The following is a 23,844-nucleotide window of genomic DNA, read 5'->3' on the forward strand; positions in this document are numbered from 1 at the left end:
TTGAGGGTGTGTGTGTATAATACACTAGGAAGTAGGTTCAGATGAACACTCCTGATTAGCGTTGATCCGTTTCTGAGCTCAGTCTCCACTCCATGAGGGCCTATACCAACTAGCGTTGGGCAATTTTGAATCGATGTTCGCAATATCGATGTTTTTGTTCCGATTAATCGATTTTTTGAATCGATGTTGAAGCCCCACGAAATCGACCGAATCGATTTTTTTCATTCGATTTTTCTTTCGATTCTTTAGAATTCACTGTAGAATTTAACCATAAAAAATGTACAGGGGATGGCCAAAATGTTTGGGATAGGCAACTTTTTTTCACCCACGAAAAATTCAACATGCTGTAACTTTTCATAGAGTGCATCAAAAAATTTCAAATTTTGACTGTTTGTCACCCTATTATATGTGCATCATTGGTACACATTTGGGTTCGATTGATTAATTTTTCGCGAAGTTAGAACCGTTCGGGTAAAACACTATTTTTTAGACAACTAGTTTTTGAACTGTCATGTCTCGGAAACCAGTGAACCAAATTGAATGAATTTTTTAACGTTTATCAACAATATATTGATACTTAATACGACGTTATAAAATGTAATATTTTCTCAAGACGAATTAAGTTATACTGGGTTGAAATTTTTACCCATATAGAGGAAAATAAGTCAAATTTACAATACCACACAAAAATTATTAAATGTGTTCTTCCTTCAATCTAAATAGGCTCTAATATATCTGATTAGAGATAATTTGAGAACAGAAGTGGAAAATCTTTGGAAATCAACACGAAAATTTATTGACATTGATGTAAAAAAATTACATTATTTCGAGAAAAATCCCAAAAGTGTCAATCCATGATAACTTTGTTCAACGTTTAAAAAGTACCTATGTTTTAATAGTTTGTGAAGCATTTACATATAGCTAGTGTTAGTTCAAAATTTCATTCAATTCGATTCACTGGTTTCCGAGATATGACAGCTTAAAAATGAGTTGCCTAAAAAATAGTGTTTTACCCGAACGGTTCTAACATTGCGAAATATTAATCAATCGAGCCCAAATTTGTACCAATGATGCACATATAGCAGGTTGACAAACAGTCAAAATTTGAGATTTTTTTATGCACTCAATGAAAAGTTATAGCATGTTGAACTTTTTTGTGAGAGAAAAAAAAGTTGCCTATCATAAACATTTTGGCCATCCCCTGTACATTAAATCGAAGTACATAAAATCGAGGGTCTATATAATCTGGGGTCCACTAAATCGAGGCATACATGTATATCTCAGGCTTCTTGGGCAATCCCTCCCAAGTGTCTAAGTGAATCATTCTCAGGATTCTGGAGGAATTCTTCTTATGGTCTTAAGAGTCTAGCGCATTCTTCTCAGGATTTTAGGTCAGCCCATCTCTGAATTTCGAACATTTTTTTTTGAGAATCTCTCAGGATTCTAGATGAATTTCTCTTATTAATGTGGAGGATCCCATTCAGGGTTCTGGGGCAATCTCTTTCAGGATTCTAACGGGATGTCTTTCAATACTGTGGGAGAATTTCTCTCAGAATTCTAGGAGAATCCCTCCCAGGGTTCTGGAAGAATCCGCCAGGGAGTTCGGGGGATATCCGTCTAAGCATTCTGGGAGAATCCCAAGGAAAAATTTCTTTCAGAATCCTGCGGCAATCCGTCACAGGATTTGGGGAGAATCCATCTCGGGAATCTGAGGAAATCCCTCAGGATTCTGAAAGAATTCCTCTAAAGATTCTGGGGAATCCATCTCAGAAAACTGGAGTAATCTCTCCCAAGATTCTAGGGAAATCCTTAATAGAATTCAGGGAGAATTTATATTGGAAGAGTCTTTCATTCATTTTTGGGATAAGGTCTCTCAGAATACTGGTGTGGTAAATCTAGGGAATCTCCGGATTCTAAGGGAATTTCAGGATTTTGAGGTATTTCCTACCAGGCTTCCCTACCATGGGTGAAATTCCGCTCAGGGTTCTAAGAAATGTCTGGATGATCTGGGTTGATTCGAATAACGATTCCGGAGACCCTCACTTAGGATCCCACTCAGAATTCTGAGGAAATCTTTCTCAACATTCTCAGCAACTCTTCCCAGACTTCTGGGAGAATCATACTCAGCATTCTCAGAATTATGGCGGAATTCCTCTCAGAATTCTGGGGGAACAGTTCTCAGGATTCTGCGTTAGATCCTTCAATATTGTGGGGGAATATCACTAAATATTCTGCGGGAACTCTTTCCAAGATTCTCTGAAAATTAGGCTTTCTGGGGGTAGTCCCGTCAGGATTATGGGGAAATTTCTCTCAAGATTTTGGGGAATTCGTCTCATGATTCTAGAGAAAGTCTTGGAATTCAGGGGCTATATTTTTCAAGATTCTAGGACACTGTCTGTCTGAATCATTAGTTATTGAACAATCTCTCACGAAATTCTGGACAGAATTCTCTAGCGAAATTTGGATTTTGGAGAATCCCTCGCATAGATTTTGTGATTTCTCTGAGGGTTCGTAAGAAATCCTTCTCAGCAGTTTACTAGAACCCCAGTGGAATTCTGTTTTCTTCAGGATTCTGGGAGAGTTCCTCTTAGTAATCAGGAAAAATCCCTGACAAGGTTATGGGAAGATTCTCTTGAGATTCTGGTGTAATAATTTATAGTATTCTAGAGGAATTACTCTCGGAGTTCTAGGACAATCCCTTTCAGGAGTTTAGGGGAGTCCTTTCAAAGATTCTGGGCGAATATCATTCAGGAATCTGCGGTAATTTGTTTGTTTTATCTGGGAAGACCTCTCAGAATGCTGGGGATGTCCATTCTAGATTTTTTTTAGTAATCCCTTCCAGGGAGAATCCTTATCAGATTTTTGGAAAAATCCTTCTTAGGTTTCTAGATATATTTCTGTTGAGAATCGGGAAGAACCCTTTTAATGATCACAGGATTCGGAGGGAATCACTCGTAGATTCTGGGGAATACCTTTCAAGATTCTGGCAGATTTATTCTCAGCATTCTGAAAGATTTCACCCAGAATTTTAGGGGAATTCAGGGAGAATACTTAAAAGGATTCTGGAGGAATTCTTCTCAGGATTCTGTGAGAGTATATCTCAGATTTCTTTGGCAATCCCGCCTAGTATTTTGAGAAAACCTTTCACAGGATTCTTGAGTGATCCTCCTTATGGTTCTAAGCTACCCTTTTCAGAACTCTGGGTCATTTCTTTTGAGTTTCTTGGGGAATTCATCTTAGAATTCCGAAAATCTTTTTTTGTGAGAATCTCTCTTAGTATTCTAGATGAATTCATCTCAAAAATGTAAAAGACCCGCTCTTGGAATTCCTCTCAGGATTCTGGGAGAATTCATCTTAGGAATCTGGTATAATATCCTATTCAGGATTCTGGGATGATTCCTCTTAGGATTCTGGAACATTTTGGGAGATTCCTAAGGGAAAGCTTCTCTTAGGATTCTGAGACAAGCTATCATAGGATTCTGGGAGAATTCCTCTCTTGACTCTGAGACAATCCGTCTCATAGATATGGAGTAATATCTCTCAGGATTCTAGGAAAATCCTTCGCTCAGTTTCTAGTGTAATCATATTCAGCATTCTGAAGAAATCTCTCTCATAATTCTAGAGGAACTCCTTTCAGAATTCTGGAGGAGTTTTTTCAAAAATTCTGGGGGAATTTTTCTAGCAGGGAATTTATCTCAGTACTATATGGGAATACTTCTCAGAGTTCTGGACAATCTCAGGATCTTAGGATTTCACTTTCGATTCAAAAATATTAAATTTTATCTTGTTTTTCCAGAATACACTGTTTTAACGTAATATCCATTTTCGAATCAGTGTCGCGAAATGTTCGATTTGCAATCTCAAATTTTAATATTGAATTCATTTAGACAAATAAAACATACCATGAACTTGAATTACATTCAGCCAATGAATCATTTTATAGTTATATTTTATTTATAATATCGAATCGATTATATCGGTGAACAGCCCTGTCGTCCTCCTTAGTCACGGTTAGTCGACGACTAAGGAGTTTTATTTTTAAGTCAAAAAAGATTTTTTTTTAAATAACCATGTAAAATGGTTAATGTGATTATAACCACCACCCACGTGGTGCACATTTTCAAAAAAAAAAATCACTTCACTTCACGACCACCCCCTCAGGAGGCAAAATTTAATAAAACGTTATTTTTGACCATTTTGGGTGTTCAGTGTTAACGCCCTGACCGTACCAGATTGAGTGTAAATGGGATTTGACAAAAGTCGATACCTACGACCACCCCCTCAGGAAGCGTTTTGGGCAATTCAAATTGACAAAAAAAATTTGGTGAATCGATTTACAAAAATCGATGTCTCAGCCAGATTTGCCCAATACACTGAAACCTCCATTTAAGTCGATGCATGGCTGATCGAAAATAATTTTTACCATGCAGGCAATGACAAAACTATAGACTTTTATATTTTTTAACACTTCGCATGACAAAGGAGATTTGTCAAAAAATACAAAACTGTATAGTTTAGTCATTGCCTGTACGGTAAAAAATATTCCGATCAGCCATGTATCGACTTAAATGGAGGTTTCAGTGTACTAGTGCCAACCCTGCCTCCGTGCATACCAAGAATCATTGGCGACTGCTTCATTAGCAGTAAGGGATAGCGGCTCTAAGGGGGACCCATCAGAAATGACTACTAAATCCACGGCGTTGAACCCGTTCGCACCAGCATGACTGGCGAGATCACCACTACGAGGGGCTAGTATACCCACCTGCGAGTAGGCGGCAGGAGGTTCATCAGGAGGAGAACGAGGCGGTGCAGCACCAGCCGAAGAAGCGCAGATGACTGGCACGGACCTTACGCGGTCTACCAAAGAAGCTCGCTGGACGAAACTGGACGAGTTGATCGGCTACACGAGCGGGCGGACCTGAAACAGGGCCAGCAGAAGCTCCGCCATTCGCTGGCTCTGGCCAAGAAGGAGTATGATCGAAGAGCGGAGTGCAGCTGATGCGAGCAAGGAGGAGCGGTTCACCCAAACGGACAGTTTCCTCTTTGCTGGCAACGCGACAAACCTGCCGAGGATACGCGGCCCAAGAAGCGTCCGACAGAGGCGGGCAAAAGTCAATGACGAAGCGCGAGAAATCAGCGTCCCAAGCCGGTTGCGAAAGGCGCAAGGGGTAGGAAAACCAAGGTCCAAGAGGTCAACCCTAAGAGAAACGGTGGCAAACCGGAACAAGAAGAGAGGACCCTTGGATTACGATCGGAAAGAATAAGGTTGTGAGAAATCCTAGAAATCAGCCCGCAAACGCGAACGGAGCGATTCGCTGGTCTTCAAAACCGAGGCAGACACTTACGCCGAGGTGCTGAGGGTCATGCGAGGCGAAAATCGTCTCTCACCGCCAGGCGCGGATGTGAAAAGCATCCGGCGCACCAGTATTGGAGAGATAGTGCTATTGCTGAAAAAGGGGGCGCCCAAGAAAGGCACCTCCTACAAGACACTAGCTCAGGACGTATTGTGCGAAATAGTGCAGGCGAGAGCCCCAACGGCGGAGGCGACTTTTCAGTGTAAAAACCTGGACGAGATCACCAACGCAGAGGAGCTCGCAGTCACACTTAAGCAGCAGTGCGAGGTAGATGCACCAAGTGCATCGATCCGCCTGCGAAAGGGTCCGGCAGGCACATAGATCGCCACAATCAAGCTCCCCGTGTAGGGGAGATGGCCAAGACGAATGCAATCGGCAAAAATCAGGGTAGGCTGGTCAGTGTGCCTGCTCAGCATCTACGAGCTGCCAGAGGCGTGCTTCAAGTGCCTCGAGCAAAGACAAGTCGTGGACTCGTAAAGGCCCAATAGGAGCAAACTCTGCAGGAAGTGTGGAATGGAAGGTCACGTCGCCAGGGAGTGCAACTTGGCACCAAAATGCTTGATTCGCACAGTGAACACGGGTCACACGACGGGTGGGTCTGAATGTCCAGGCACGCGAGGAGGTCGAAGTTCCAAACGATAATGCAGGATACACATCTAAACCTGAACCACTGTGAAGCCGCACAACAGTTGCTGTGGCAGTCAGTCTCGGTGCCAAGTACAGACATCGCCCTACTATCGGACCCATACCGCATCCTTCCCGATAATGGGAACTGGGTAGCGGATAAGGCTAAGCTACCGGCGATCAGTGCATCCGGTCGTTTTCCGTCGCACGAGGGCTTCGCAATAGCGAAGGTTTTCCGATAGACCTGTTCTCGTCTATGCTGGATTCGCTACCAAGCACACTACTTAGTAGGATTGAGTCCCGTGATCATCGGCAGAGATTTCAACGCCGGGGTGATTGAGAGAGGATAGGCTCTACTCGATGCTATGGCAAGACTGAACGTGGATGTCGCGAACGTAGGCGACAAAAAATCCTACAGTAGGATCGTTGGAGGAATTTCTCTGGAAATCCCTCCAGGAATTCCTCCAGGAATATCTCTGGGAATTCCTCCAGGAATACCTCTGGGAATTCCTCCAGGAATTTCTCCGGTAATTCCTCCGGCAATTCCTCCAGGAATTCCTCCGGTAATTCCACCGGGAATTCCTCCAGGGATTCCTCCGGGAATTCCTCCAGGAATTCCCCCGGGGATTAATTGATGTGACCGGGTCGGAGGGTAATACCGACGATCTGTCCAGCGAGGATCTGGTCGGAACTCTAACCCATGCGTGTGACGCCGTAATGCTAAGGCGTTCCCTACTCAGAAATGGACGGAAACCGGTATCCACCAGTCCCGGAATCGCAGAACTCCGCACATCCTGCCTAAGAGCTAGAAGGAGCATGCAAAGAGCTCGTACCGATGAGGGTAGAATGGTACGAAGTGAGGCCTACAGGGCGGCTAAACTAGTACCGAACAAAGAGATTAAGGCACGTAAGCGCCTTGCCGGGCGTGTGTCGAAAATCTCTGCCAGGTAGCCAGCACGACCCCTTGGGGTGATGCCTACAGAGTAGTCATGGCCAAAACGCAGGGAGCGTCAGCACCTTCTGATCGCTCCCTTGAGATGCTGCAGAAGATCCTGGAAACATTACCCCCACTCCACGATATAAGACTATGGGCCCCCGTCCCCTATGGCCAAACCGACCAGAATGAGGTCGCCCCGGTAACGAACGACGAGCTCATCGCAATAGCCAAGTCGCTTAAGTTGAACAAGGCTCCGGACCCGGACGGTGTCCCGACAGTAGCCATCACGACGGTCATCGAAGCTAGCCCTGACATGTTTAGTATTGCTATGAAGATGTGCCTAGACAGAGGCGAATTTCCGGAGAGGCAGAAAAGGCAAAGATTGATTATACTGCCCAAACGCGGGAAACCACCTTGCATTTCGTCGGTATCCCAGATCTATCTGTTTTCTGGACACTGTTGGCCGAGATAGCGCTCCAAATGAAGCGCAGGGAATCTGCCACTGCGCGGTCGTCAAGCTGGACGTGAAGAATGCGTTGAACAGCGTCAGGTGGGCCCTGGGTCGCCATTGAGTGCGCCTTCCAACACCTAGGAATCTACCATCTCCCCCCCCCCCCCATATGTCGGATACTGGAGAGCTACATCCAGAAAGAGAAATCTGTGACACCGAGGGAGGCGAGAGGAGCTACTACATCAGCGTGTGACCGGTACTATGGAACGCGGCGTATGATGGCCTATTGAGGCCCACACTTCCACCGGGCGGAGAGCTGGTAGGCTTCGCTAATGACATTACTCTAGCGGTATACGGTGAGTTGATAGAGGAATGTAGAACTGACAGCAGCACACTCGCAGTCGGCATAACAGAGGACTGGATCAGGTCGAGACAGCTGGTACTCGCACACCTCAAAACGGAGGTGGTGGTGGTGAATAACCGCAAGTCTGGACAACTGACAGTGGTCACCACAGGCGGATATATGATCAACTCAAGAGCTCATTGAAGCAAATTGGGGTCGTGATCGATGACAAGCTGGACTTCGGCAGCCACGTGAAATATGCGTCTATGTTGAAATGGCAGAGAGAATGGGATTCCTCCATCAAGGGTAGATGGAATGGACATACAGGCTCGTACTGAGCGTGTCCTGGTGTCCTAGTGGACGAGCAGGTCCCATGACGGGGTGAAATTTCACAATTTCTGTCAGGCCATTGGTGTTTTAGGTGGCATCTGCACAGATTCTGACACGCAGGCTCCCTCGCATGTCCGGAGTGTGCAGACTGCGACGAGACCGCGGAGCATGTGCTCTTTGAATGCCCACGCTTCGTGGAGCAAAGGTTGATTGATTGATTTGTCTTTATTAAAGAGACATTCAGCGCTCCGAACAACATTGTTGAAGGGATGTGTACGTGGACGGACAAGTGGGATTACGTTACTTCCACGGTCCCGAATCGTACTTGAAATAGTGTGCCTGTACCAGTTATCGCACTACCTAAGAAAAACTACTTCTACAAAAATAAGAAGAAGACCGACGAATGTTGTCGATATGTCAAATGATAGATTTGTTTTCATACATTACAGGAAAAATATAAAATCTGAGCCAAACCCACTTTTACTATTTATTACGGCGTGTGCCAATGATAGGAACCCTGTACCAGTTATGGACTTACTTTTTAATTTCGGTTCCACTTCGCACTATTTACAAGCATTCCTTATGCGATTTGCCATAACTGGTACACTATGGCCAAATAGGGTGCAAGGAAGCCGAAATTTTAAGGAAAATGATTTATTTCTATCATAATTTGAGCAAAATGTGAACTTTAAATGAATGCAATCATCTTTTATGAACGTGATCTATTGTTCACATATTTTTTCTTGATGATTTGCATCGTTAAAGATTGAAAATCAACTATGGCGAATTTGAGGTACTATAGCCATAACTGGTACACTGAGCCTATAGGGGAAATAGCGGGCGGAATTGAGAAAGAGACGCAAATTCTTCTGATAAAGCCTAATCTATGTACCAACAAACGGTAAACCCGAAGAAACTTGATAAGGCCTACGAAGAGTGGCCAAAATAAAATGTTGAAATAGTGATTGGAGATGCAAATGCGTAGATCAGCAGAGAAAAGTTCTTTCGATCTATCATTGGAACGAAAGCGTACATTCCATTACCAACGATAAAGGTCTACTCCAGCTGCTAGAAGGATGGAAATCAGCAGTACCTACTTTGAAAACACACCTGGCGACACACGAGTGGTGACACTTGCTCCCAAATAGTTCACTTTCTGGTTGGCGGGCGACTTTTTCCGAATGTCATAGACTGTGGCATGCGATACAAGATTGTGCCAGTGCCCACCATGTGGATAGACTGGGATGGAAATTTGCTGACAGATAAAATAATGGCGCAGCCAGGTGGAAGGAGCACTTCGAAGCTTTGTTTAATGGTAACAATGTAGCAGCGCCCAGGAACAGAATTAACATACATAGTTGATAAAGGTCAAGCAGTGGAACTATCAACACTGATGCAAGATCCCTAAGGAGTTAGAAAACAGCAAGGTTGCTGCGAAAGACGAGATCCCGGTCGAACTTTTCAAACGCGGAAAGCGAGCAGCTACAATAATCAATCCATCACATTCTTATGAAGACATTCGAGATTGAAGAATTGTCTACCAGCTGGTTCGATGACATCATATGTCAATCTACAAGGAAGAGCCCATATTAGAATGTGTCAATTACAAAGGGATTTACCTTTTGAACTGGGCGTACAAGATACTGTCGCATGCCCTGTTCAAAAAACTAAGATCTCCCAAGAAGTCCTTCGTCGACTAATACCAAACTGGTTTTCGTGAGGGCCTATCAATGATGGATCAAAGGTTCAACCTGCGAATGATCCTATATAAATTTTGGGAGTATAACTTGCGGACTCGTCATTTGTTCATTGATTTTAAAGCAGCCTATGATTTAAAGTGAAAACAAAAGAGTTTTAGCAAATAATATCAGAACATGATATCCGGCTAAACTAATTAGGCGCGCAACGCTGGATGGGTCAAGATCGAATTTTCAGTATCTACCTAATTGGTGACCTTGGCAGGATTGAAGCAGGGTGATGTGTTTTTAAATTTACTGTTCAACATTGCACTCGAAGGAGTGATTAGGAGGTCTGGCGTGCAAATGAATGGCATTATCACCATAAGTTCGCACATGTTCCTCGGCGAGGATAGGTTCGACGATAAACTCGATTAAGATTAAGTACATTATTGCGGGTAGAGACAGAGGCAGGTCTTGTGATGTTAGTGCTGCACACGTGCGTAGAAAGAAAAAAAGGGTAAGGGATCAGGTTAAACCTCGATCCGTCTGCGCAAGGCCATGATGCTGAGGTAATGATTGATTAAGATGTATTTGAAGAGGTTGAAGAATTGGTATATCTTGGGTCTTTCGTGACAACGGCCAACGACGTTTCCCGTGAAGTTAAAATGCGTGTTGTGGTTGCGATAGGGCCTTCCGTAACTTACAAACGCAAATGAAATTCGCTCTTCTTAAGGCGCTTATTATTCTGGTAGTCCTGTACGGTCACGAGGCCGCCTCGTCGAGGCGTGAGCGTTCAGGGAATTAGACCGAGAAGCTTTTAGATTTTTTAACTGCAAAGTGGTGCCGAAAACTCTCGGTTAGAAATAAGAAAATGTTGTATATCGCAGACGCATGAATCACGAGTTGTATCAAGTTTACACAAGAACGAATAATGCGAAACATGTAATATCCCAAGTAAATAACATTTTAATGTCCAATCGCTCGTGTAGACTTTTTCAGAACCTTTTGTATTTATTTTATTATAGTTTGAAGAACCTCTACTAGTCTATTTTTGACTTTAAAATGTTATTTGGGATACGACAAACTTCAGTGCGCTGGGCACGTAATGAGAATCTCGGAAAAGGAATAGCGAACAAAATTTTCAGCAAGAAAGCAGCTAGAGTTCAGTGATTTCGCGGGTGATCGCGAACGTGCTGGGTTAGGGTGTGGCTAATTTCAAAAAATCTCTCCGATATATGATTTCCCAAGTGGAATGTGATCTACTAGTCGAAATAAGTCAGCTGTACAAAAATGAGCGATTTCGGTTGATATTTAGGGGTGGCGCAAAGGGTTCAAGTGAAATTTTTGCTAGAACAAACTTTCAAAAAACATTTCAAATTTAATATTTAAACTTATGTTTTCTAGACTAAATAGGTACCTAACCCAAAAAATACTGAAAAACGACATTTTTTTCAAATATCTCAGAAACCAGTAGAGATATCGCAATTTTGAGCACAAATAGAAAAAATAAGTATGAAAATTAAATTTGAAATGTTTTTTGAAAGTTTGTTCTAGCAAAAATTTCACTTGAACCCTTTGCGCCACCCCTAAATATCAGCCGAAATCGCTCATTTTTGTACAGCTGACTTATTTCGACTAGTAGATCACTTTCCACTTGGGAAATCATATATCGGGGAGATTTTTTGAGATTAGCCCCACCCTAGTGCTGGGTGCTCGCGGTTAGAAAAGTGCTGGGATTCCTACACGATCGGGGAAAACTGAAGGAACATCGTCCAAGACCAACTATGATAGTGCTCTTCTATACTCTCGGCGTTGGAGTAAAGTTTAACAAAGTTTCACTCTATGAAGTTTAGGTAGAGGCATCCATGAGCATCTTAAAATCTCGAGAGTCTTTCCAAGATATTTTCGGGATAGTCTTGGACATTTTAAAGTTGAGAATTGAAGGTCATGACAGTTACGGTAGAAGCCTGTTTTTGCTACACCGAGTGATTCACTGAAGCTCTTGGTATTGTGCTGTAGGAAATCTCTGGGGCGTCCAAACTTGCTTGGAACTTGGTCCGATCAGTATGATCCCAGAGAACCACTGTCAATAATCTTTCCTAAAAATTCTCTAGGAATCCATCTGAAATCTAAGAAGTAAGAGGCAAAACAGGGTCATCAAAAGACGACTCAGTAAAGATTGAGGCATTGCAAAGGGGATATGCTATGGTCAAAGAGAGTTATCAGGTTCAAGACGCGAAAAAAAGGAATTTTAAGGAGTTTCAAAGGGTGAAAGAGATGTCAAGGGGTGTTCTCTAAAAGCGTAGGGAGCGGGCAAAAAAAAATGTGAAGCCTTTTCAGTCCTCCTTGAGCCTGCACCATCATGGAATCTTAAAACTATGTACATGAAACTCTTCCATACGTTGGCCCACTGATAACCAATTCCTGAAACTCCCAATGAAGCCCCTAGAACCCCTTGGAGACCCAACGGAAGCACTTATGAGGATCTCCCAAGATCTTCCTGTATACCTCTGAACTGGAACCGTCTGAAGATCCATAAATCCTCTAAAAATATCTGAACCCTTTATGAATGAATGAATTATAACAAGAAATGAAAATTGGTTTTCAGCGGATACTTACGTTTATAACGACCCTTTCGCAGAAGTCGTGATCATGCGGTATTGGTTCAAAATGAGTATGGCCTCCCCCAAAACCGTGCGCCGCCCCCCCTTCTTCATCCTGACTGCTCAACTTGGGTAGAGACCTGCGGAAAGAGAAAGTGGAGAAAAGAAAGACTATTAGTACACACGTTGACTTACATCTTTCTTATAAAATATCACAAATAGTGAGTTTGCGGCGGATCTGCTATTACCTTACCGATTGAAGCACGTAACTTTCACGCCAATAACCTGGGATCGTATCCCAATAAAAAAAATTGCGGGTTTTTCTTTCGGAAAAGAAGTACAACTCCAAGACGAACTAACCCAGGGATGAAAATCTCGGTTGTAATAATTATGTATTTATCTTAAGTTCATATTTGTTCATTAGGTCCTGCAAAACCAAGCGATCGAAGTATACTGGATTTAAGAAACTTGGTCCCCAGTCATGTTTTCATTTCATGGCCAACTGCTTCGCGCGATCTGGATTTCAAATCACACCACTAATTAATTTGACACATGAGTGCCAAATTTGTTTCAATAAAACTTCAAATTGTTTGTTGATTCGTGTTCAATTTTCACACGTTTCCTTATTGCTACCGCTAGCGCTGGTTGGCACACCTTGCTAAAACATACCCAAACCTACACATCCCCTCATCCATACAAAGTGATACCCTTTCGTAATAATGCTATCGTGCGGTTTCATCGGGTTGCATTATGTTCTTTTTTTATAATGATAGCATGGAGGGATGGAAAAGGGGCACGTACTATTATGGCTTGTTATTATCGTGGCTTGGTTGGCAGCAATAACTCGGAATATAAATAACATAATAAAAATCCGACCACAATTGGTGGTGAAAATTTTCCCAAACACCATCATAGGGCACCACATCATCAGAGTATGGCCGCCGTTATTGTGTAGCAATTGGGCCTTGCCTGCAATCCATGAAATGCATCACCACGTGCAGGTACTAGCCCTCTACCCCATTTTATTGATCTTGGTTAGTGAACTAATGGGATGTTAAAATCTGACGGCACGGCACCTGTCAAATCGAGATCACGTTGGGGAAAACTCATGCCAAAAGTGGACAAAGCGCATGATAGAAGTTCAATGCCTTATTGAGCCTGCTTTGCCCCTATTTCCCCTCAAAATATCGGGTTTTGTAAAATGTTTGATTAGGAATTATGTTAAAAACTGTGTATATTTTGCTCGGCGTTCATAATCTAAATCCTTGGCGTATTATTACTCCTGAGAGGATTTCCCTCGAAATCCTAGAAGAATCTACCTCGAAATCCTGAAAGGATTTCCCTCGAAATCCTAAGAGGATTTCTCTCGAATTCCTGAGAGGATTTCCCTCGAAATCCTAAAAGTATTTTCCTCTAAATACTGAAATGGCTTTTCTCGACATCCTGAAAGGTTTTCTTTGAAATCCTGAATATATTTCCCTCGAAATCCTGAAAACATATCCCTCGAAATCTTGAGAGAGTTTCCCTCGAAATCCTGAAAAAAAATTACCTCAAAAACCTGTGAGGATATCCCCCGAAATCCTGAGAGGATTTCCTTTGAAATCCTGAGAAGATTTTCCTCAAAATTCTGAGAGGATTTCCCTCGAAATCCTGAGAGGATTTCCCTGGAAATTTTGAGAGGATTTCCCTGGAAAACCTGACAGGATTTTTCTCGAAATCTTGAGAGGGCTTTTCTTAAAATCCTGGAAGAATCCCTCGGAATCCTGAGCTGATTTCCCTTGAAATCTTGAGAGGATTTCCCTCGAAAACCTGAGAGGATGTCCCTCGAAATTCTGAGGCGATTCTCGTCGAAATCCTGATGGGATTTTCTTCGAAATCTGAGAGGATTTCCCTCGAAATCCTGAGAAGATTTGCCTCGAAATCTGAGAGGATTTCCCTCGAAATCCTGAGGGAATTTTCATCGAAATTCTGATGGTTTTTTTTTTTGAAATCCTGGGAGGATTTCCCTCGAAATCCTGAGAGGATTTCTCTCGAAATCTGAGAGGATTTCCCTCGAAATCCTGATGGGATTTTCTTCGAAATCCTGATGGGATTTTCTTCAAAATCCTGATGGGATTTTCTTCGAAATCTGAGAGGGTTTCCCTCGAAATCCTGAGAAGATTTGCCTCGAAATCTGAGAGGATTTCCCTAGAAAACCTGAGGGAATTTTCGTCGAAATTCTGATGGGATTTTTTTTGGAATCCTGGGAGGATTTCCCTCGAAATCCTGAGAGGATTTCTCTCGAAATCTGAGAGGATTTCCCTCGAAATCCCGATGGGATTTTCTCCGAAATCCCGATGGGATTTTCTTCGAAATCCTGATGGGATTTTCCTCGAAATCTGAGAGGATTTCCCTCGAAATCCTGAGAAGATTTACCTCGAAATCTGAGAGGATTTCCCTCGAAATCATGAGAGGGCTTCCCTCGAAATCTTGAGAGGATTTTCGACGAAATCCTGATGGGATTTTCTTCCAAATCCTGACAGGATGTCCCTCGAAATCCTGAGAGGATTCCCCTCGAAACTCTGAGAGGATTTTTGTCGAAATCCTTATGGAATTTTCTTCGAAATCTGGAGAGGATTTCCCTCGAAATCTTGAGAGGATTTTCGATGAAATCATGATGGGATTTTCTTCGGAATCTCGAGAGGATTTCCCTCGAAATCCTAAGGGAATTTTCGTCGAAATTTTCATAGGATTTTCTTAGAAATCCTGAGAGGATTTCCCTCGAAATTCTGAGAGGATTTTCGATGAAATCCTGATGGGATTTTCTTTCAAATCCTGAGTGGTTTTCCCTCGAAACCCTGAGCGGATTTCCTCTAAATCCTGATGGAATTTTCTTCGAAATCTTGAGAGGATTTCCCTCGAAATCCTGAGAAGATTTTCCACAAAATCTTGAGAGGATTTTCGTCGAAATCCTGATTGGATTTTCTTCGAAATCCTGAGAGGATTTCCCTCGAAATCCTGAGAGGATTTCCCTCGAAATTCTGAGAGGATTTTCGATGAAGTCCTGATGGGATTTTCTTCCAAATCCTGAGTGGATTTCCCTCGAAACCCTGAGGGGATTTCCTCTAAATCCTGATGGAATGTTCTTCGAAATCTTGAGAGGATTTCCCTCGAAATCCTGATGGGATTTTCTTCCAAATCCTGAGAGGATTTCCCTCGAAATCCTGAGAGGATTTTCCTCGAAATCCTGAGAGGATTTCCCTCGAAATCTTGAGAGGATTTTCGACGAAATCCTGAGAGGATTTCCCTCGAAATCCTGAGAGGATTTCCCTCTAAATCCCGAGAGGATTTCCCTCTAAATCCTGAGAGGATTTCACTCGAAATCCTGAGAGGATTTCCCTCGAAATCCTGAGAGGATTTCCCTCGAAATCCTGAGAGGATTTCCCTCGAAATCCTGAGAGGATTTCCCTCGAAATCCTGAGAGGATTTCCCTCGAAATCCTGAGAGGATTTCTCTCGAAATCCTAAGAGGATTTCCCTCGAAATCCTGAGAGGATTTTCGACGAAACCCTGATGGGATTTTCTTCCAAATCCTGAGTGGATTTCCCTCGAAATCCTAAGAGGATTTCCCTCGAAATCCTGAGAGGATTTCCCTCGAAACTCTGAGGGGATTTTTGTCGAAATCCTGATGGAATTTTCTTCGAAATCTGGAGAGGATTTCCCTCGAAATCTTGAGAGGATTTTCGACGAAATCCTGATGGGATTTTCTTCGAAATCCTGAGAGGATTTCCCTCAAAATCCTGAGAGGATTTCCTGAGAGGATTTCCCTCGAAATCCTGTGGGAATTTTCGTCGAAATCCTCATGGGATTTTTTTCGAAATTCTGAGAGGATTTCCCTCGAAATCCTGACAGGATTTTCCTCGAAATCTTGAGAGGATTTTCGACGAAATCCTGATGGGTTTTCTTCGAAATTCTGAGAGGATTTCCCTCGAAATCCTGAGAGGATTTCCCTCGAAATCCTGAGAGGATTTCTCTCGAAATGCTGAGAGGATTTCCCTCGAAATCCTGAGAGGATTTTCGACGAAACCATGATGGGATTTTCTTCCAAATCCTGAGTGGATTTCCCTCGAAATCCTAAGAGGATTTCCCTAGAAATCCTGAGAGGATTTCCCTCGAAACCCTGAGGGGATTTTCGTCGAAATTTTCAGAGGATTTTCCTCGAAATTCTGAGTTGATTGCCCTCGAAATCCTGAGAGGATATCCCTAGAAATCCTGAGGGGATTTTCATCGAAATCCTGATGGGATTTTCTTCGAAATCCTGAGAGGATTTCCCTCGAAATCCTGTGACGAGAAAGTTATCAATTTTTACACCTTTGTGATTGATTTTCCCCAATGTGCGGGACGTCGATCGATTTCGCATTTCACGAGCCTGCTTGGATTGCAATTGGAATTAACAAAATTGAAAGTCCTTCAATTGAAAGTAGGAGGAACCTCTAGAAATTTCGGGCGACCAATTTGTCGGCATTTGGGTAAATGAAAATTGATTTAATAATGCATTCGCTTGAGTAGTTCTTTCGAGTGGGTTCGAGGACAAGCTGAGTGTTGTTCGTGTCCTGCTGCACCGCCGCGCCATCGTCCGTGCGGGTACGGATCGGGTGGTGGGTAGTTGAAAACTCAAATGTCATGGCATGTCACCACCACATTATTGTCGTCGTCGTGCACTCCCGGGCGGCGTTCGTTTCTGCTGTTGTGCGCTTCGAAAATGGAAAGCGCATTTGAATAATGTTGTTGATAATTTAAACTTCTCACCAGCTTTATGGATCGGGGCTGATTGTGGTGGTGGCTGATGAATAGGGACGGGCCTCTCTGGGCGAGTTAAAGCTTATACCGATTGCAACCGGAGTGCAAGCTTTCATGATGAGGATTAGTTATGCTGTTATGATTTGAATTTTTCCCGAACAGTCGTTTCATAATTCATTTCTCTTGGGTGCTTTTGATGGTTTGCCGCATGAGATACAAGAAGGGGTTGGATTTGATTACGACATTTCCATTATGGATGTTGGCAACAGAGATGTCCTTTCTTCGGATGAATTTTATGGTCAGTGATAGTGGGATCAAAGGGTGCCATGAATGATACAATAGAACAGATGCAGTCAGGTTTATTTTTATGCGAGTTTGATTTTCGCGGACTCATAGTTAGCCACGTAACATACAATTGTTTTGATATTTTTGCATAATTCGTCTAGAAGTAGTGATAAAAGGTTCACTACTTCTAGACGAATTATGCAAAAATATCAAAACGTTGTTTATTTTAATCTTTAAGTGAGTTTATGAATTAGCGCGGTACGTATCTTCCGCGTAGACCTGACTTTAACCGACTAGTGCGCAAACGACCCATTAGTTCAGCTATTGTAACCATGATTTTTTTTAATTGTTAGTGACATATTTACGCAAATCGCGGGGCTCACAGTTTTACTTCCCTTTCGATGGAAGATCTTACATTTTCTGATTTCATCGGCAATGGAATTCGAGCCCAAGACACATTTTATAGAAAGCTAGATAGTTTTTATAAACCAATAACACGACAGTATTACCTACATTGCTTATATCAAAACCCCAGAATAGTAGAATTTTGCTAGTTGGTCGTTTCTAGTGAATGTTTACAAGAGCGTATGAAAAGGTGTTTGAAAACTGAATCGAAATCAACTACGGTGTGCATTATTTAGAAGGTGATAGGTTTCGGAAATCTGACAATTTTTTGATGACGTAATTTAAATCGTTCATAGGCTTGAACACAATGATCTAGTACTTCACACCAATTTAATAAACGTATAAGGACGATAGGAACGACGTCACATGTTTACATGCACAATTGATGTTTACAGAGGTTACTAACCTGCCTTGTGATCTTTGTGCCGTGATCAACAACATTATGACACCAAACCCAATTTGAAAACCATATGCCTACTTGAATAAAGGTTATTTGACATTTCCAGTTATCTTCTATATCTTTTCTACACGCTAAACCTCAGTTACCCAGATTGGTGTCAAAGCGACCCAGATTTAGCAAAGCTGCAGTTACTCTATTCTGAGTAAAGGTCCCTTTACTCAAATCTGGGTTACTGATGTTGGTGGCAAAATCTGAGTAACCGGTACCTCCACCAAAGTGACGACTATCCAGATCTTTACCCAGATTCAAGAAATCTGGGCTTTCGGGTTACCCGGATTTTGACAACAGCTAACAACATGAAAATCTGGGTAGATCGACCCAGGTGATGGGTAGATTCAGGTTAGCGTGTAGTACACTCTGCATCAACGGCTGCCATCTCCACTAATGATGATTTTTTTTTCGTAAAAACGTAGGGTGCCTGTACCAATTATGGCACTACCTGAGGAAAACTATTTGTACAAAAATAACGAGAAGACCAACGAATGTCACCAGTATGTTAAAAGATAGTTTAGTTTCCATACTTTACAGTAAAAATATAAAAAAGGAGCCAAAACTACTTTTAGTATTTATTACAGCGTGTGCCAATGATAGGAACCCTGTACCAGTTATGGCTACATTTTTTAACTTCGGTTCCTTTTCGCACTATTTGCATGCATTTCTTATGGGATTTGCCACAATTGGTACACTATGGCGAAAAAGGGTGCAAGGAAGCCGAAATTTTAAGGAAAATGATTTATTTCAACCATAATTTGAGCAAAATGTGGACTTTAAATGAGTGCAACCATCTTTTGTGAACGTGATCTGTTGTTCACATTTTTTTTATTGTTGATATATATCGTTAAAGGGTGAAAATCAACTGACATAACTCCTCTGCTGTCACAATGTTAATGTCGGCAAAAGGTTATTGCAACCATAACAAATTGCAAATGCTCCATAGAAAATCAAAAAGCGCTCCATAAAGAATGGACATATGTTCCATGAAAATGTGCAATGTTACCCTTAAATAATTGAAAACGTTCCATACTTTATCAAAAATATGCCGACAAAACATAAAATTTTCTCATTAAAAGTGAAATTTATCACCAATAAATAATACTGAAATGCTACACAATAAAATACAAATTCTCCATAAAAAATGCAAATGATCCATAAAAAAAAACAAAATTGTACCCATAGAAAATTGAATATTGCTCCATAGAAAATAGACAAATGCTCCATATCAAACAGCACCACATAAAATAGTATTTTATTACAATTTGTTCCATAAAAAATTGAAAATTCTCCATAACTTTAAACATTTGCACCACTTAAGCAGTGCAATGTAAAGCAATTCAGCCCTGTCGAATGAAATTATGAGAATATGCTATCTATGGACAATTTTCAATTTTTCATGGTACAATTTATATTTTCTATGGTGCAGTTTGATAATAATTATGGAGAATTCATCTTTTTTCTATGGTGCAATTTCATTTTTTCATGGTGCAATTCAATTTTTTTATAGATTAATATTCAATTTTCTATGGGTTCAATTTTATTTTTCTATGGAGCATTTGTATTTTATTATGGAGCATTTCAGTATTATTTGTTGGTGTAAAATTTCACTTTTAATGAGAAAATTTTATGTTTTACCGGTACATTTTTTATAAAGTATGGAACGATTTCAATTATTTATGGGTAACATTGCACATTTTATGGAACATATGTTCATTCTTTATGAAGCGCTTTTGAATTTTCTAGGGAGCGTTTCTATTTGTTTATGGGTGCAATAAATTGGCTGCCGTTAATGTCCATATACGGTGGTGCCTTTGTTTACATGCAGCGAATGAAAAAAAGCTTGTTTCATTGATCCATTACAAAACTGCTGGTAGTGCTATGCCTTCCGAAAATTTTACTTCAAAAAGTGCTTGCAAATTGATTTTAGGTTTTCAACATAGTTCTTTTACCTAACGATTTAGACAATCACACAGTGTTGAGTAGGAAAAGTTCGCGATTTTTGTGAGAGTTGATCGGCGTTAAGTCAGAGCGAACCATCTGTTTTTCTATGATTTCGGGAAAATTGGCTGTAAGCATTTGGGATATCAAATTTAGCGCAATATTTTCTGAAATTCTTTTATGGACTAAAGCACCTGCATCAACATAGCGTCGAAAAGTTCAAAGTTATCGATTTCTTTTGCTTATCTTTACTTGTAAAAAAAAAACGCGTAGTCCACTCTGACTTAACGCCGACCAGTTTATCTTATTCCCATCGGAGTGCTGGCATTCGTCAGCTGTTGCAAGTACGTGGCCTGTACAGCTTTCGACAGCTTATATGGGTAGTTCCTGAATGAAGCCTGAAAGGAGTTATCGGACGAATCCGCGAGAAGTTCTTGGAGGAATTTACGATGGATTTTCTAAATAAATCCCAGAAACAACTGCCCAGAGGGTACTTCTGAAATCCTGAAGAAACTTCTGGAAAAATCTCAGAAAAAGGAATCTTACAAGAAACTCCTTGTTAATCTCATAAGTTAATCCTGGAAGAATCTCAGAAGGAACTCCGAAAAGAAACCCGTGAAGGTACTCCTGAATGAATTCCAGATGGAATTCTTGGGAAATTTCGGAAGGATTTCCTGAAGAATCCCAGAAGTACTTCGGGAGGAACCCATGAAGGAATCCCAAAAAAGCTGCTGCATGAATTTTAGAAGAAGGAATTCTCTTAAGAAGGAACTGCTGGAGGAATCGCAGCACAAACTCCTTAAGATATCCCAGAAGAAACGCTTAGAGAAATCCTTTAAAGAACTCCTGGAAGAATTCTCCAAATAAGAAAAATCCCAAAACAAACTTGTTTAAAAATCTTAGAAAGAATTTATTGACGGATCTCAGAATGAACTTCTGGAGGAAAATTAGACATTACTCCTGAAGGAATTTATGATGGTACTCTTAGAAATAACTCCTGAATCAATCTCAGAAGGCACTACTGAGTGAATTCCGGAAGGAACTTCGGGATGAACTTCTGGAATAATCCTGGAGGAATAAAGCCTGTATCCGCAATAATCGGGACACAGAAATGCAGCTATAACTCTGCAATATATACATCAAAATTGCTCAAATTTGGCCTAATAACATCTTAAGATGTGTTCATTTCACCTACAAAATTTCATGTAAATCGGAGAAGCACTTTTTGTTGTAGCAATGAAAGAGTAGAATGTGCACCAATGAATTTTGTACAGCCCCTAGTTTTGCTTGTTAGCGCTGTAACTTTTGAATTATGCAATGGAAATGGCTGAAATTTTGAACACAAACCTTTCAATCTACATTTGTTGCATTGGCAAAATTAAAACAAAAATCGATGCACTATCAACAATTTTATAGTCGAAACATGTATTGAGACTGAACGTTATTTTAGCCCCTTCCGAAAGCAATTAGTCAGCACCCTTCATTGTTTTGATTGTACTGTTAAAAGTACTATACCAATAATTTTAAAATTTTGCAGGCACATAATTAACTACCTTCTGTCAAAATTTCATGAAAATTAGCAGGGAAATTCAAAAGTTATGCATAGGCAATCATCGCACATGAAAAACACGAAAAATTTTCCCTAACACTCACACCTATCAACAGCAGTAGCTTTCAAACCAATTGATCAAAGTTGATGAAATTTTGCAAGAAAGTCCATCTATAAGTATCATAACTGCTAACGAAATTTCATAATTATCATCATAAATATTTAAACTGTAGCTTAAAAGAACCATCTATTATGCGAATAAAAATTGGTCATGATTGTACAAAATGCTTGAAACCACGTCTGTTTGCTTTTAATCTACAGTTAAAAGTAATGCATCGATTTTGATGAAATTTGGCACAAGTAATAAACATGCACCAAAGAGTTCTCAGTCAATTATTTGACCAATTTTACTGATTCATTGCAGAGCTACAGCCATACTTTTGTGTCCCGATTATTGCGGATACAGGCTTTACCACTTAGCAGCAGGTAAACTCACTGGTACTTGATAGCTGTTTCAAGTCCACCCAATAGCGCATCAGATTTTTTCTCTGAGCATAAGCAAGACTCGTTCCAAAACCCCCTAGCATTCTCTATACTTTTTTTTATCTGTATTAACGAGATTTTTAGCCCTAGGCTAGTTCATCTCGGGACCCACGCTGTACTTCCCTTCCGAAGGAAGAACGCACATTTTTGTGAGTTTGTCGGGAGTGGGATTCGATCCCAGGTCCTCGGCGTGATAGTCACGTGTTCTAACCATCCAACTAGATCTGCTCCACCATTATACTTTTCAGAAACTCTTAAGAAAGTCGTACATTTGCACATTTTTCCACAATATGCCACACAAGTTCGGCTTATTGGACGCAGTTGCTTAATTTATTACCCAACACGCGGCGAAGAAACAAAAACGCCACGATACAAGCTCACCAAGTATCATAATCCGACAAATGCTATTTGGTGATAACGTAATTCATATCACTAATACCAACGAGTACAAGAAAAAATATAGGTAAACTTCGAAAAAGGTGCATGCAGCCTTAACCTAGACGATCCTTTTGAAACCAAAAGAGACCAAATAATTATTGTGGTTGTGCTAAAGAAAAAAAAAAAAGAAAAAATAGGACTAGGCTTAACAAATGTTCGTCACTGTGCGGCAAAAGTGTCTAAGCCTCTGACGTTTCTTGGCCTTGTTATTAACGATCAGTAGGGTAAGTGTGCCCATCGTTGTGGTATTAAGGTAAATTCATTTTAAAAACAATGATCGTACCATCTAATGAAGGGTTGCAAAACGTTAGTTGGTAGTTTTCTATCCAAATTTGCTTGGAAAAATATAAAAACTATCGTTTCTCTTTGTTTTCGATCATAAATCGCTTACCACAACATTAGGCACACTGTTCCTATTATGGAGGTAAAATTTAATTTTGGTTCCTATTGTTGCGGTACACGGTGTCAAAATCTTGATTATTATCGAACTTTCATGTACTTCGGATTTTTCTTCATAGAATGTTAGAATTTCGGCTACATTGTTTAAATGGAAAGTTTGAAAATATTCTATCGGGGAAAATTTCATTTAGATGAGTTTCTGGCTATTTTCCATACTAAAAATAAATAATAACCATTTTTGTCCAAAAAACGTCCCATACAAAATGTATGGAAAATTTTTCGCCGATAAAATATTTTCTAGTTTTCCAATTATGAATATATAGCCCAAATACTAATCATTTTCGAAGAAAAATTTGAGGTACATGAAAGTTCGATAATAATCGAAATTTTGACACCGTGCGGTATCCCATTGAAATCATACGGGATACCGCAACATTAGGAACACTACCGCAACAATAGGAACACAGCAGCAAAAAATTTAAGGAAAATATTTTTTTAAATAGGTTTTTGGGCAAATCTGAAGCACACAAATGGTGCAATCTCATAATTTAAGCATAACACATCTATTAAAAATGCCTTTTGGTAACATTTCAGTCGAAAAAGTGCTCAATTGCCACTACCGCAACATTAGGTACTACCACAACGAAGGGAACAATTACCCTAGACAGTTTTGAATTCAAAATGTGGGATTCATCCAAGATGTTTTCTTGAGATTCTTTCAGGTTTTTCTGGAT

At 40.9% G+C, this 23,844-nt stretch overlaps 1 protein-coding gene across 6 annotated transcripts in view; it reads right to left on the minus strand.

Annotated features, from left to right (window-relative positions):
• LOC109424932 (potassium voltage-gated channel protein Shaker) overlaps window positions 1-23,844 on the minus strand; it is a 623,864-nt gene that overhangs the window by 71,402 nt on the left and 528,618 nt on the right. For all 6 annotated transcript variants that reach the window (XM_062843290.1, XM_062843294.1, XM_062843301.1 and 3 more), the window contains exon 2: window positions 12,338-12,461. In XM_062843290.1, coding sequence (XP_062699274.1) covers window positions 12,338-12,461 — 124 coding nt within the window. The remainder of the gene's footprint in view (window positions 1-12,337; window positions 12,462-23,844) is intronic.

Source organism: Aedes albopictus, chromosome 1 (genome assembly GCF_035046485.1).
Source record: "Aedes albopictus strain Foshan chromosome 1, AalbF5, whole genome shotgun sequence".
In the NCBI taxonomy this organism is placed as follows: Eukaryota; Metazoa; Arthropoda; class Insecta; order Diptera; family Culicidae; genus Aedes; species Aedes albopictus.